The 16609-nt window shown below is 40.9% G+C and overlaps 1 protein-coding gene across 8 annotated transcripts in view; it reads left to right on the top strand.

The window, feature by feature from the left end:
- The first annotated feature begins 9071 nt into the window (after positions 1 to 9071).
- LOC147640159 (ubiquitin C-terminal hydrolase 13-like) overlaps positions 9072 to 16609 on the top strand; it is a 50638-nt gene continuing 43100 nt past the window's right edge. For 4 of the 8 annotated variants that reach the window (XM_086778018.1, XM_086777995.1, XM_086777989.1 and 1 more), the window contains exons 1-9: positions 9073 to 9242; positions 9452 to 9512; positions 9722 to 9878; positions 9973 to 10130; positions 10424 to 10689; positions 10787 to 11005; positions 11095 to 11203; positions 11712 to 11827; positions 11916 to 12014. In XM_086778018.1, the coding sequence (XP_086634144.1) occupies positions 9216 to 9242; positions 9452 to 9512; positions 9722 to 9878; positions 9973 to 10130; positions 10424 to 10689; positions 10787 to 11005; positions 11095 to 11203; positions 11712 to 11827; positions 11916 to 12014 (1212 nt within the window). In that variant the 5' untranslated portion in view covers positions 9073 to 9215. Of the gene's footprint in view, positions 9243 to 9451; positions 9513 to 9721; positions 9879 to 9972; positions 10131 to 10423; positions 10690 to 10786; positions 11006 to 11094; positions 11204 to 11711; positions 11828 to 11915; positions 12015 to 16609 lie in introns of all 8 variants that reach the window. The other 4 variants (XM_086778010.1, XM_086778002.1, XM_086777981.1 and 1 more) reach the window with 2 other exon arrangements.

Here is a 16609-nt window from a genome sequence, read left to right as displayed (position 1 = left end):
GGTTGGGTGTCACTTAGATCTTAGAGCCCTCCTTGGCTATGGCGGTGGTGACTACGGTGATGTGACATTGGTATCAGAGCCATTGTCGTACAAAGCTATGACCAAACAAATGTGTACATTTATGAAATGTTTGTGTGAGAATGCACATGATTCATTTGCTTGCTTGTACAATCCGGGTGGGTGTTGTAGAGATAGGCAAAGTTATAGTGCTCATTAGTAATGATGTTATAGTGCTCATTAGTAATGATGTTATTTTACTCATGTGGCCGTAGTGGTCTTGTGAATTATAACATATTTTAAACCACAAATAAGTATCTTGAGAGTGTGATAACTACAGTGTTTGTTGCTAAACAATCAAAGTGTATTATGCTTAGTCTATAGAGATGCAAGCACTTGTATGGATGGATGGTCCTAGAGATCAATTATTTTAAGATTTTTACTAATCTTAAAGTGAGGTCTGTAGTGAATTTTCAATTTGGAGTTTACCAAAACCTGGATGTTTATGATGTTAATGGTCTAATTGTTCAACGCGGCTTGTAATAGAGTACGGAGCTACTCTACTCACCTTTAGAGTATGTCATCGCTCCTTTCATTTGATACGATGGGAGTGTCCCTGAGAAGTCTTACTCTAAATGCTACCTTGTGGCTAGTCTTTAGACCTTCCCTTATTACTTCATATACTAGCTTCAAAGTAGTTTATGTAGTGGGCCATTGGGACGACATCGGATTATTCTCATAAATACTCTAGATTAAGTATCTGAGGCTATGGAACTTAATATAGTTCTTAAAATTATAGCCTTGTTGAACTTTGGAACAAATTGTGCATGGTTCGCCTAGTGCAAACACTTATGGGTGCGTAATCATCCATATGCTTGAGATTTTATTTCTGAAGGAGAGGAAAAGATTTTGCTTGTGTGTAACGGTGAGCTTCATGCTCATTTGATGGTATGGGACACCAAGGCTTATACGCATAGGTTGACCCTTTGATTACTTATACTCTTGTTCTGTAGTGATCAAGTGTTTGGACAAGATTGAGTTTGAGACCCACTTATAGCCTTTTTTGGGAAGAAATCAAACGATAGAGTTTGGAGAAGCTACGTGTAGCATGGCCATTATTAAAACTAGTGCCTACAGAGTGGTTTCTAGTTTGTGAGTACTATAGAACCATTGGTGAGCAGGGAGACTAGTATTGTTGGTTTTGATATGTGGGGGATGCCCTATAACATTGAGGGAGTGTAATCTCACATGTATCCAACACTGGCGTTCATTTTTTGGCACATGTTTGGCTACTACCGTACAAATTATGGAAGTATGGAATGACTTTCATAAATTAAAAAAAGTAAACGCTTAGTTTGCTTGGGCTAAGCGTTTATGGAATGACTTTCATAATTAAAAAAGTAAACGCTTAGTTTGCTTGGGCTATTTAGTGTTGCAAATCTCATGTCCTTGTAGAACCTACCAGCTGCAAGACACTAGGAAATGAGTGGATCATTACCAGTATGTGAGAAGTACTTCACTCTAGACGAGCATGGTTATTTATTGTCATTGGATCCAACATAGTTTTATAAACCATGACTGTCTTTGCTAGAAAGAATTCTAAGCCAGAGATCTTAGTGGAGTATTCTAACGAGCATGGTTATTTATTGTCATTGGATCCAACATAGTTTTATAAACCATGACTGTCTTTGTTTAGAAGAATTCTAAGCCAGAGATCTTAGTGGAGTATTCTAACATGTCTAGTGAGTTTAGGACTGAAGATGGTGGTTCAGAAGTAAACTCAAGGTTTGAAGCTAGTCTAGAGAGATTAGAGGCAAACTACACTAGATTTAGAATTAATCTGGAGTGAATACACAAATCTCAATCTCAATGCTAGTATGGAATGCCTAGCAGTTATCTTGATGCGAGTGTACTTTCCAACAATCATCGCCTTTCCACCAAACCCTTCATGCCCACTTGACCTTGTGTCAAATGGGGGGTGATAAATTTATCTGAAGAAAGTGATAGATTCATTTAAATGATATAGGTGTTGATTTTCAACGAGCTCAAATTTTATGGAAAGTCAAAAACCTTAGGTGTTTGTTATTATAGATAAAGCCCTAACCTTGATAATTTGGTGCTAAACCAAATTGGTAAGAGTGTTCAATGTGTAGTTGAGTATGAGTGATTGTTTTCACGCTATGCTTAGGCATGGTAGATGGCCACGAGGTGGTACCACAAAGTTTTGAGCAATTTCTTTAGGGACTTTGCTGTTTATATTCACACTTAAAGTTGAAGTCTAAGGCTACTCTATCACGGCCTAGTGGCACTCATGGTGGTTAGATGCTAACCGTAGAGTTTAGAGATTGACATAGTTGTTGAGTCAATGTCTTTGAGTCAACAACAATTGGGTGCTATAATGCCCCATACTTTGTGCCATAGTGCCAAAGGTTTTAAGTCAATCTAGATAAGCACTTCGCCACCAGTAAGTGGCTCGAGCATCTTGTTAAAGACAAATTAATAAATATCCCAACTTGAAAATGCTTCAACACAGCTTTCACCTCATCCTCAGAACTATCTCATACCCAGTGGCGAACCAAGTGAAACAAAGACTCTCTAGCAATGACATCAGGAGATATGACCTCCTGTGGCCCTAACAAACGGCGATAAATGTCCATGCACACATCTAGAACACAAGCATGATCATAATCAATACTCCTTGTCTATCTTGTGTCCTGACAATATTCTCACATGCACGCTTTTGCTATAAACGAGCAAAGAACATATGTGATTGACAATTAGAATCCATTAGGGCATCCATTCGAGCCATAAGCTTATATCTCACATATTGATTCTCATGCAACGCTGCAACTTGATGGGACAACCAATCAATATTTATCTCAATGTCAGGGCAAGAACCGTCCTCTTGAACTAAGAAGACTGTCTCTGGAAAAAAGGACTGGAAAGAAGACCACCTGGTTTAAATCAAAACAGAAAGCCAATCAATGAGAGGTACCACCATCGACCTCTCTTTCCTTAAAATATTGCACAGGATCCTCAATGCCTTCTCTCTCCATTTGTTCCCATACTCTTCGTAGGCAAAACATCACCCGTTCCTTCTCACTTAAAGTACAGGCATCACTAGGTAATGTATCCTCTCTCCACTTGACATTCGGATACTTCTTGTCCCAAGCTGAGACCATAGCCCCTTTTTTATCAAATATAAGAGGAAAATTTACATGATTTTCTTTTGTAACTCGAGGTCTCAAATTATACCAAGAGTGTGATACCCTACCTTGGTTATAGTTCTCTCGAGTCCATCTTGCGGCACCAAGATGAAATGATGAAAAGGCACTATGACCAACACCCACATTTTGATTACCACTAGAAGTAGCTGTCTGGTGAGCGCCTCTCTTTGCCATCACAAGCCAAGGTCTATCTTCTGTATCTGCCAAAACTTGTTTACCTTTATCTACCTTTTGCTACTTGTTTTCCCTTCTCTATATTTAAATTAGATGGCAAAACAAGAGCTAATGTATCATTACAAGTTGGACCTTGGGACACATTTGGTTATGGCTGAGCATTCACCTCCTCTTGACACTATGAAATGAAGTGACCCATCTCCCCACAATGGAAGCAATGGCCTGCAAATGATCCCCGCTTTAATTCGAAATACAAAGGGTCAAATCTATCCACGCATAACCTCAATTGTCACATAGTGGAAGGGAAGGCTCTTCAAGCTGCGCAGGCTCTCCGTGATATCCTCCGCCAGGGGGTATGCCGCCCTTGCCATAGTGGTGGAGGGGGCCAGCTTAGCAGGGAGACCCAGGTCATAGACACACGCCTCCTCTACCTCCTCTCAAGGTCGAGGCTGCCCAGTATCCCACAGCATGCAAACCTTGTTTTTATTCTTGGATGACATTATGGGCTCCACCAACACCTCCCCAATAGTACGCATGGCCAACGATAACAATTCCCACATAGTTGATGGAAAATCTACAACCTCCACCCATATAGGGTATGCTTGGCGCAACATATCTATATACTCTGCCATAGGGCACCAGGGTACAACATGCACCAACTATTCATCTAGAAATAATGGGACTTTTTGCATAACCAAATCTCGAATTTCTTTGGATGAGAATAGGACCTCATAGAATCCTCTGGGACCGTCCAAAATCTTCTCCACAAAATTACCATCTAATAAATCATGTAACCAATCTGTAATCCTATTGAAGAATGTAATTTGTCCAGTAAAAAAGAAAAATGTAGCCTTGTTATGAAAGGATTCCACTTGTGCCATAAACCGCCATGTTTCCACTCGGGCATCTACCACTTCCTCTATTGGAACCTTGGTAGCCCTAACATGATTTGCCATCACATATGGCTGCAAAATCTGATTAGCTTATGTAACTCGAAAGTCAAAAGCCACCTCATGGTTCTCTTCCTAAGGTGCATCAAGAAGCAAGGTATCCTGAAGCATCCCACCAGCCTCCTTCGCTCCATATTCACCACCGATCAATCTTTGCCCTTTAGCCTGATCTTCAGACTATGGCTCTAGCCCTCCACCCTCAAACTTCTCTACATCTTATGTTGAGACATGTGCCTCTACAAAATCCATATCTATGGTTCCATAACTCATTTCCATTGCTCAACACTGAAAATTTATGCTTCCACTAAAAGAAGAAGAAGAGTTACATTTTAGCCCTGCAAACAAAGAGAGAAGCTCCAGTGCCTGGAATGGAAAATCTGTTTGCACGAGTGGCTCCGAAAGGGGGGTAAAACACCCACACAGCTGGTGGCATCCCTTCAAGATCACCCACATAGAAATTAGAGCAAAACACAAACACTGTGTAGGCTGAAAATCTGCGCACGGCCGCGCTCACAGATTATGTCTCTCTCTCTCTCTCTCTCTCTCTCTCTCTCTCTCTCACACACACACACACACGCACACACACACACACACACACACACACACACACACACACATTCCAAATATTTTTTAAAAATGCCATAGCTAGAATCATGGCTTTAAATACACAATGACCATCTTCTTAGCTTTAAATGCCTAACTTTTGGCTTGGCTTTAAATGTCATAGTAGCTAACCTTATGACTAACCATGTTGATTGCACTTGCTTTTTGGTCTCTAGCTAATGAGATTAAACAAATAAGATTTCATCATGCCTAATATGTATGTAAGTAAAAAATTTAAACTTGTAATCTGTTTAAAACACTCACGAGGGTGGTGGCTCGAAAAAACTACTTTCTTGAATTCATGATGTCTACTTCCTTCATTGTTACTCAAATGGCTATTGGAATTATTCGAGTCTTCGTGGTGTAAGATTGTGTGTAGGTGTGAACACCCTCTTAAGTGTGAACGTCCCTTATTAAGGGTTAGGTCAAAAGATAAGGCCCTAGTGCCTATAAAAGCATGTACTTGGGTCCTTCATTTTTACATAGGTGAGTACCATGTAAGTCGTGCAATCTCTCTCTTATACTTGAGCTCTACTGCATCTCTCTCTTACTCTCTCTCTCTCTCTCTCTCTCTCTCTCTCCCTCTAACCCTTGTGCTTCATAGCCATGGCTTGGGTTCCAGCTTCTCTCCTCCTCAAGCCTCATCCCTCGTCTCTACACATCAACATGAGAATGATCTATGAGCCACCATAGCCTATCCCTCTTGTGTTTTCTACATGGTATTAGAGAGCCATGGTGAGGCCATGGCCATCATCTTGCATTTTTTTTCCCATGTGAGCTTTGTAATTTTCTTATCCATCAACTTTCCGTTCTTCTATTCTGAAACGCCACCAGCCCCTGGCAGCTCCACCTCTAAGGGCAACATCTCAATAGTAGCACAAGTTTTAACTATGCCACTAAACAGGGTGAATAAGATTGTTTAATGACTATGTGCGGTAGCGTGTTCGACCATTCACTCCCACAGCTGCTCTTCCAATCTATGGGTAGTGCTAGAGGCCAATGGGCCACCGTCTCTTGCATTGCTAGCTACCTCTCAGCATATCCGCTGCCTTTGCTACCACCTTATCTACATTTTCCAACTGACTATGCTTCTCTTGTTCAAGTTGTGCACCTCTATTAACTGCTTCCACCACCAGGTCTCTATGAGCTGGCCACCTCTGACCTTTTGGCTAACCTCTATATCATGTAGCTACTCTAGACCTTTTGGCCTTTGTAGTTGGCCAATCAAGCTTGGCTAAGGCACTCGTTTGGTAGCCTCTCCTCAGTTGTGTTTTTGGGCTTTTGGTTCGTGAACTTCAATAGCACTTGCTCTAGCCTACTTACTTGAGGTTGCATTCTTTACTCCTCATCAATAGCTTGGCGTTATCGAGAAAGGTACAAAGGCTATCTTTATGTTTTAGTCAAGGTTTATCTGCTTGGGTTGTCCCCCAAAATCTTACTATTTTTAGAAGTCTTTTTGGAGTTGTTGTAATGCCTCGATGCTATAAAAGGCAAAGATGTATTCTTATCCTAGTTTTAGGAGTCAAGAGAGGTGACTAAGCAATGATCTTAGCTTTGGTCAAGCTGATTGAGGGAATAGTTATGGCACTCAAGGTGCATGTGGCTAAGTCACCTCCCTGCAGTGATGTGATGGAGTTAGAGATTGGTTGCTTCTTTTTGCGTTCGGGTCTCACTAGCTTTGCTCCGGGGGTGGGTCTTGGAATTATCTGAGTCTCAGTGGTGTAAGGCTGTGTTTAGGCCTTGTTTGGTGTGAACGTCCCTTATTAAGTTAGGTCAAAATATAAAGCCCCAAAGCCTATGAAAGCATATACTTGGGTCCTTTATTTTTACAAAAGTGAGTACCATTCAAGTTGTGCAATCTCTCTTATACTTGAGCTCTATTGTATCTCGCTCTCTCTCCCACTTACCCTCGTGCTTCACAGCCATGGCTTGAGTTCCATCTATTCTATCTCCTCTCCTCCTCAAGCCTCATCCCTCTTCTCTACACATCAACATGAGAATGATCTATGAGCCACCATAGCGTGTCCCTCGTGTTTTTTACAATGGCTCCCCCTTTACTAAAACCTATACGTGAAACTTTAAATTACTATTTACAACCCCTTTTTTAACTTATCTTGCTTAAATGGTTAGCAATGTGCTATAATTTTAATCTTACAGTTCCCATTTTTGACATGCATGTTCTAACATATATGTTGTGGTGGATGGATATAGGTTAGTAATTATCCCTCAAAGTTTCACCTCTATATCAACTTCTTGGAGCTACCAATTTGTATCCTAAATAGATTATATCACAATCCTCATAACTTTTCTAAACACTTTTATCTCCTTTAAATATACTACAGTTTAAATTGCAGTTTATTGGGGTGTATTTGTAACACACACACATATACATACATACACATACACACACATATACATACATACATATATTATAGTTTAAATTATAGTTTATTGGGGTGTATTTGTAACACACACATATACATACATAATATATTATAATTTATTGGGCTACATTTATGTTTTTTTGTAACACACACACACACACACACACACACACACATATACATATATTGCAATTTATTGGGCTATATTTCTGTTTTTTTGTAACACACACACACACACACACACACACACACACACACACACACACACACATACATACATATATTGTAGGGCGGTGGCATAATTTAAAAGTGTTTAGTTTGTTCTCTCTCTAGAGTTACTTTCTCCATAAAGGGAATGTGAGATATACCAGCAAGCTCTTTAACTTTTATTTTAGGATCTTGAATTGTTGTTCATCAACTCTTTGAGAAGAGTTAAAATAACACTAACATAAAAAAAGAGAAAATGAAGTGGCTTTATCTTTAATTTATCTCACGATAAAGAAAGTCAAGTTTTCTAAGTGTAAGGAGAGGAGAACTTCCAATGACAACTCAATGCATGTGCAATCACATACGGTGGGTGTTAAGCGAATGTTACCAAAGGCACCAATGTTGCAAGACATATAAAATCCATTATGAAGCACCTATATATTAACATAATACTTGTCCCACCAAAACACGTTGTATACTTACATGACTTTTTCACCCTTTATCGAGACCACCTCAAGAGAGAAAGCAAGATACCTTTACCTATGATATATTCTCCTAACCACTTTGTCTTGCCAAAATTTGAGAACATATAGGCCTAGAGAGCCTTTACAAACTACTTGTTAATTTACACACACACACACACACACACACACACACACACACACATAATTGGCATGATGTGTCCTTGTTGCAAATGGACACACACTTGGTGGCAAACTTTGTATTTATATTGTATAGATGCTTGCCTTGAAATTGAAGGTGGAGTAACGTGATAGCATATAATTCATGCTAAAAACAGTCAAAATCATCAAGTTACTATACCTATATATATGAGGCTTACAAATGCGAAATTAATGATTTTCTCATAAAGAATTTAATTTTATCATGATTTTTTTAATTGCAATCCTAAATAGGAGGCTCTGACAAAGGTGAGATTTATACGCTTCTCACTAACAATTTGATTGAACTAGGTTATGCAGCAAAAACATGCAAGTAATTCCAAATAGGAGGCTCTGACAAAGGTGAGATTGATACGTTTCTCATTAACAATTTGATTCAATCAGGTTAATTTTAAAAGGGGAATTTGAAGTGTGGTGCACTTTGAAACACGCACTCGCACACCCACACACCCACACCTCCACACACGTACACACAAATTTTTACAACATACCAAGCCAAGCATCCAATGGAGTTTGAACTTGTGACATCATGTTAGGTTATCGTGTGAGGGTTTAGGATTTAGGTTGTTCCACACTAGTTAATTATTGCAAAAATACAAGTATTTATAGTACAAGCTATGGTAAAAGCAATCATGTTAGGTTATCGTGTGAGGGTTTAGGATTTAGGTTGTTCCACACTAGTTAATTATTGCAAAAATACAAGTATTTATAGTACAAGCTATGGTAAAAGCAATCACTTTTAATTAGTTAACGCTAAGAAAATTATCACACAAATAATTATCAACAAATTGATTTAATTAATTTGACAAAAAACCACGTATATTGTAGAAAATTTCCCGAATTGATTATAAAAAATGCGGTCTTATATTAGGGGGCTTAATTAGTGGTAATATAACGCTCTTAATTAGCGAGGTCCTTTCTTCTACCCTTTCCCTCTCTTTTCATTTCTCTCTTCTCACACTTTGACACCGCTATGGTCACTCCCGAGTCGCGATGACGATGATGGCTAGGGCACTGGAAGTAAGTTAATCAGCAGAACAAACCCTTATCCAACCCTAATGCGTACACATAAATCCAATCTACGTTATTTCATCAGATCGATCTGCGTTCCATGCTTAGCTTACATGCTCTTAGTCGACATTTTTTTCTTCTAATCTAGTTTTGAATGCTTTTATGCTGTTGATCCGTATTTAAAAACGTTTTTCTCTCTTTGTTTTTTTTTTTTGCAGGACGACGAAGAGATGCTGTCCGCTCCTCCAGATCACCAAGACGGTGTTGAACAGATGGAAGGTACACAGTTTTTAATTTCCATTTTCTTCTCTGTTTTTTATTCCATTTCTTTCTGCAGAACCAATGTGGTTGTTGATTTTTGCCTCCCCTGCCTGAGTATCCATGTCATGCTCTTAATGTGCATTATCATCATAATCATAATCATGTGCATTATCATCATCATCATCATCATTATCATCTAATGGCCATCTTGTGCACACCATCATTAGCAGCACCTCAAACGGATTCAGTCCCGACAGTTGAGAATCGGCCGCAGCAGCTGGAAGACCCTCTCCAGGGCAAGTTTACATGGCGGATTGAGAATTTCTCAAAACTCAATACACGCAAATACTACTCTGACACATTTATCATTGGCGGACACAAATGGTAAAGCTCTCTCGAGATCGACAAAACCTTTTTCAATCCCATCCAATCATCACGTGGTTATACAGGAAACCAAAATTTTTGTTGGATCATGCAGGCGCATCCTCATCTTCCCAAAGGGGAACACGGTGGATCACCTTTCAATGTATCTGGATGTGGCTGACTCTGCCGTTTTACCCTATGGCTGGAGCCGATTTGCACACTTCAACCTCGCTGTAATAAATCAGTTGGATCTTAAACTAACCATAAGAAAAGGTACAACTCTGTTTTTAATGATTGTGTGGGGATTTTTTGGTTATTTGCCAAGTTTTTACTTGATTTGGGGTTCTGTAAAGAGTCGAATGAAGAGTAATATTGAGCTGTAGAGCAACAACATTGTATCTATCACTAATAAATTTTGTTATTTGGGCTTGTAGCATCAATATTTTGCGTGTATGTATGTATGTGTGTGTGTGTGTGTGTGTGTGTGTGTGTGTGTGCATGCATGCATGCGCCATTCAGCCTTGCTGAATTTGGGGTTACTATATGTTACCGGTCTTTTGTTGTAGACACCCAGCATCAATTCACAGCGCGGGAGAGTGACTGGGGTTTCACGTCCTTCATGTCTCTCCACGATCTTTATGATCCATCCCGGGGCTACTTGGTGAATGACACATTGATGGTAGAAGCAGACGTCAATGTTCGGAAGATGGCTGATTACTGGGCATATGACTCCAAGAAGGAGACAGGCTTTGTAGGTTTGAAGAATCAAGGGGCTACATGCTACATGAACTCCCTCCTTCAAACTTTGTATCATATTCCTTACTTCCGAAAGGTTGTTTACTATACAGGCACCTTTTTATTCTCATATTCACTCTCTCCTTTTGTCTGTGTCTGCCTTTGGATCATTTATTGCTAATTGTTTTGGACAGGCGGTGTACCATATGCCCACTACCGAAAATGATGTACCTTCAAATAGCATTCCGCTGGCTCTCCAGAGTCTGTTTTACAAAATCCAGTACACCGATTCCAGTGTTTCAACAAAAGACCTCACAAAATCTTTTGGTTGGGACACTTATGACTCTTTTATGCAGCACGATGTACAGGAGCTGAATCGAGTTCTATGTGAAAAACTCGAAGATAAAATGAAGGTATCAACAAGGGTTTTAACAGTTAAAGTAGATTATGATTGCAACTAAATATAGAGTTTTAGGTGCTCATAATATGTGGTCTGCAACAGGGAACAGCAGTGGAAGGCACAATCCAACAGCTCTTTGAAGGGCACCACATGAACTATATTGAGTGTATTAATGTTGATTACAAATCAACTCGTAAAGAGTCATTTTATGGTATGGGCTTTGCCTTGTGTGTTGGCTCACCACAGAGTCTTAGGCCGTGGGCTCACAGATTTCCAGGTAGAAGCTGGTGATGTGGTGCATTTGTGCAGCCATACCTGTTCATGCACAAGACTAATTAAAAAGCTGACATGCCTGCATCCCCAAAATGGGGGTAGCCGGGTTGGTAAATTGCGATGGACATGGTGGGAACAGCTGTGTGAAATATTATGCTGTCAGCCTTGTGTCTGGCGAAGGAAGGCTGGATGCTTTTTATCAAAAAGCTTTTCTGCTTGATGGGCCATTCTCCAGCTTCAGCCTGGATGCTGTGAAGCCAAGACGCCACTACCCAAAATATTTTGCCGTGTTAGGCGGGGGCTTGTCTGGATGGAAAGCTCTGAGTGGGGCCTTATTCGACAATATCACCTAGTTTAATTTCCTGGGATTATAGCTAGTGTTCGCTATTAGATTGCAAGTTCCTGTTTTGATTTTCTAACCCGAGTTGGTGACATGCTATCTGTAGATTTGCAACTGGACGTTAAAGGCTGCAAGGATGTCTATGCCTCCTTTGACAAGTATGTGGAGGTGGAGAAGTTGGAGGGTGACAATAAATACCATGCTGAACAACATGGTTTACAGGTTGATGGCTAAATTTAACATTAGATGTAAACATATCAATGTATCAATTTCTATGTCATTATATTCAGCTTGGATGTTCTTTTCCTAGGATGCCAAAAAGGGAGTTCTTTTCTCCGACTTTCCACCTGTACTTCAGCTGCAGTTGAAGCGCTTTGAATATGATTTTGCTCGGGATATCATGGTCAAGGTTGGGTCTTTTTACCTTCAACGTGCCTCTTGAGCCTTTGTAATCATGCTACTGTCATAGTTTTTTTGCAGACTTTTTCTCTCCTTCTACCTCTTCCCTTTTCACTTCAAAAAATAAGGTAATTTGTTTCTTGGGAAAAAAAAGTAAGGCACGTTTCTTACCATTGATGGAGAGCTTGTGCTTTCTCAGCTCTTCAAACACAATGGCAAGATGCTTCTTATGCTCTTCCTCATTCTTGGAGAACACCAAGATGGCATCAAAGAAGGTACTTGTGAACCTCCTGTTAGCTTGGAAATCCTGTCCATCAATATGATGAAAGTGGCAGGTGCATTGGTGCTTAACACCAAGATGGCATCAAAGAAGGTACATGTGAACCACCTATGCTCTTGGAAAATCCTGTCCATCAATATAATGAAAGTGGCAGGCGCATTGGTGCTTTAAACCAAGTGGCATCACCAAATATTCATAGAGTCCAATAGATGTAGAAAAAGCTGTCTTGTGCACATCTTGTGGTGCCACCCTCCCTAGTGATAACCATTCTTAAAGTCAACCGTGCTAAAGCATGAGGCACCCTCTAGCTTGTCCAAAATGTCATCTATCCTTGGTATGGGGAACCGATTCTTGATGATAATCTTGTTGTGGGCCCCGTAGTCCACATGCATGTGGGAAGACTTGTCTTTCTTATGTACAAGGAGCACAGGTGAGCAAAAGGGAGAGGCATTGGGCCTCACCAACCCCTTCTCAAGAAGTTTATTCACTTGTGCCTTAATCTCCTATTGACTTGCACTAACTCGATAGGTTAGTTGGTTAGGTGGTGAGCTACCAGGGATTAAATCAATCGTATGATCTCTGGCCTTGCTGGTGGCATACTAGCTAGGCAATGATTTGGCAAAACAATTAGTACGCTCACAAAGAAAATTCAGCTTACTGGCATGTAAAGGATCCATATGCACATTACCACGTTCATAGCTTTATTAATTCGAATGTGGAATACAAGAGGGATACTATCCCCCGGAGGCTTGCATTTATTACATGATTCTTCTGCCTATGAGTGAACACAATCCTCTTGCTTTGGTAATCCTTTGTAGGTGTTGGCTACCTTGGCTGCTTTATTGACTGCCGGCCTAGCCAGGCTATGCCCCATAGTCGGCCTGCCTAGTGTAGCCAAGCTTGGCTGCCCTTAGGAGGCTCTGGCTGGTTGCCATGGCCTACGTCTACCTAGCGTCTTTGCCTTAGGCAACTCCCCTTCTCTTGCCTCAATTAGGTACTTGCCCCAAACATACACATACAAAACACCTCTTCTCTGTTCTTTCTCATATACACTACAAACTCATGACTTTGATTCCAACAAATCCTTGTACAACTTCAACAAAGCAATTCGTTAAGAGAAACGATGAGAGAAATACTTGGAAATCTTGATATCTATGATGCCTAGACACGCATACCTTCTTTAGCCTCTGCGTTAGGGTAGTTTTGATACCAACTGGGAAGTCCTTCCCAAAATCTGTCCTAAACACAGTTGAAAGCAAGGTTAGTCCTAAACTAAATCATGAGCTAGCAAGTAGCTCACCTCCCAACTGCGATCGGTATCCACTAATCTCTCTTGAGCCAAGGCTTGAGCTTCTTGCACAATCCCATAGGCTTGTGTCTTAACTTTGGCATCCCATACCACCAAAGCTTGGTCCAAAGCCTTCGACATGCCAACCTACGTATTTGCCATATGTGTGGCATGAGCATGTCTGCTCTCTAGTGGTGCATACGCACAACTGTATCTCATAATAACCGAGGCTCTCACTTATATAGTGATAACTATGCTATAAATAGCTAACTTGCAATAAACGGCCATTAAGCTTGCTGTACTAATTCTTTCTATTTGCTACTTCTCGTAGTGCTAGGCTTCATTATGGTTGAGTCTGCCTTGCATCTCCGGAGGTTTGACAGAAACTCAGTACGAAGGACTTTGTGTGAATATATGCTCTTATGTGTGTGTGTGTGTGGAATGCGTGTGTGAGCATATCTTGATATAGAGTTCTAGACCTACTATTGGGCACTGATGACGTTAGTGGGGATGTCATAGTATCTAGTCCATATTATGCATAATGGAGTTGATAGTTATGTAGAGTTCTAGACCTACTATTGGGCACTAATGACATTAGTGGGGATGTCATAGTATCTAGTCCATACTATGCATAATGGAGTTGATAGTTATATAGTCTTGTGGGTTGACTACCATGAGTATATAACATGCATGTTCCTAAAAGGTGAATTTGGACATGTTCCTGGATTCATCTAGGTATATATATTAAGCTTGTTTTATCAATCTAAGAACCCTAGCCAAGTATTTGCTTGCTAATCCCTAATCTCGGGGCCCCCTAACCTTGTTGGATTAGGTCATTAATTCGTAGATTAGTGTTGAGGCACATTACACATGCAGAGTGGCAATCAAGAAATCCTCATGATCGTGGATATGCATACAAAGCTTTCCAATTAATAGGTGTTACCTTTACATCCTTATCAACAAAAGCTGAATTGGCATTTATATCATTTTCCAAGTTGTGCATTCCCAAACCCAAAGGTGGTGGCAACCATCCGGGTGGAATGAAATTGTTTGTGGAGAAATCATCAAAGGAGAAAAGGGCAGGCTGATCCTTCAACTGTCCCCATGCCTTGCATCTATGTTGTGGAGCATGGGATGTCTTGGCATGTGCATCCGGTACCGTGTTCACTTGAGGGGCTTCACTTGTCTCTTTGCTCCATTCTAGACAGCTCTTCAAGATATGATCATTGCTCCCACACTTCAAGGATTTTTCCTCCTTGACATACTCCAATTTCTCTTGTTGCGGGGTGAGGCTTAACTTGTTCCTCTTGTCCTTGGACCCTGGCTTCTTCTCACGTGCATCTTCAGCCTTTTTAGGCTCTCTAGCATGTTGGAAATCTCTCTTATGCTCCCGTTCAGGTTTATGCTGATTCGGACCATCTTTGTTCTTGTCCTTTCAGGGAGATGCTTCACATAGACTTTCTCCACAGCCAAAGTTGAAGCAAATAACTCCTTGAAATTGGTATTTGGATAGTTCTAGTCCATCGTGGTAGATAGGTTGAAGGCTTGTTGTTTCAAATTTCCTGATCTTCTCCTCTTTAGAGATTGACATGAAGGGCAAAACGTTTAGGAACACTTGCCAAAAGTGCATATGGTATACCTTCACTTTCTTATGCTCCTTTTGACAAAAAATTTCACACTTTTTGAGAGTTTTCTTCTCAAAATTTGGCGGTAGGAAATGCGTATGAAAATCTCCCTTTGAGAATATTCTTCTCAAAAATCGTAGGAAATGCCTATAAAAATGGCTTTGGGCTTGGCCAAGCAGCTTCTCGGCTAACCACCTAGAGCTAGTGGTGCCTTTGAGATGATGGCTTTGACTTCTCCTTGTAGCCTTCTTCTACCTCAAATTGTAAAATGAATGTCAGGGATTTATCCACATTCAAGTCAAATTGTAAAATGAATGTCAGGGATTTATCCACATTCAAGTCCCCATGATAGGCATCAAATTTGACTTGCTTATCCCCCGTTTTGAACTCCATTTACTTCTTAGAAGCATGCTGAAAATCCTCGTGCTGATCCACCTCATCCAACATGGGCATATTCCTCTTGCCCCTATTGCTTCCATCCGAAACATGTAGGTGCAATTCTTGGTGTTGCTGGAGACGTGCATCGGAGATGGGCATAGATCTGGCAGAGCGAGCTGGGTGGAGGCGGACATCTCCCCAATACGCGAGCATGAAAACGGGATGCGGCGTTGACGAGCTGGGTGATGGTGGCGCGTCTTGCACTTGTGTCGTCTAGAATTGGTTGCAATCGGCTATGGGGTGGCTTTGGGCTATGAAATGGTGTGACGATCAGTTTGAGAGTCTAGCTCTGTTACCATTTGTGGGAGAATAGGGCTAGCACATGTCAGCAAGGTTATGGTGGAGAAAAGGTATTCAATACTGTGTAGAGAGAGAAAGAAAGAACGAAAGAAAGCTATATTAACATCTACTAGAGGCCGAACTCGACCTATGAGACAAATCAATGTACAACTGTCAATGTCTTCTGGATGTCTAGAAAATAAAAGGACAAAATGAAGATGAAATAAACTATGAAAGTACTGAGCTAGTGGGGGGTGTGATGGACGGAGCACTACTGCTAGAGGCTCAGTATGCAACCTATATGTGTAGGGTATACAAGAATGCAATGCAGATTTGTCTAGATCCAACTAGTACCATAATGGGGGTGTAATATGTGATACATAGGCGATGGCGAGGCAAAAATACCTTGGAGCATGATCTCGGGTGCGAGTGTAAGTGAGCTAGCCGCTCCTGGATATGGTGCTGATGTCGAGCCCGTATCTCTGTGATCTCCCTCTGATGTAGTGTGGGAGTCTAGTAGGCCTGGTGCTCTCGGTCTCCGTCTGGCTCGGAGGTCCGCAACGCGGTGAAGTGTAACCCCCTCTTGTGTTAGGGTAGGCACTGGGATAGATCTCTGGAAGAAATCAGTGAGCTGGAGCTGTCGCCCACCTCTCCCTGTGGTATGAGTCTGTAGCAGTCTCTCTGTGGCGTTGTGT

This window comes from Cibotium barometz, chromosome 3 (assembly GCF_041138505.1).
Source record: "Cibotium barometz isolate CiBa-2024 chromosome 3, ASM4113850v1, whole genome shotgun sequence".
Classification (NCBI taxonomy): domain Eukaryota; kingdom Viridiplantae; phylum Streptophyta; class Polypodiopsida; order Cyatheales; family Cibotiaceae; genus Cibotium; species Cibotium barometz.
Note: the sequence above shows the minus strand (reverse complement) of the source record. Positions and strands in the feature narration are given on the sequence as shown.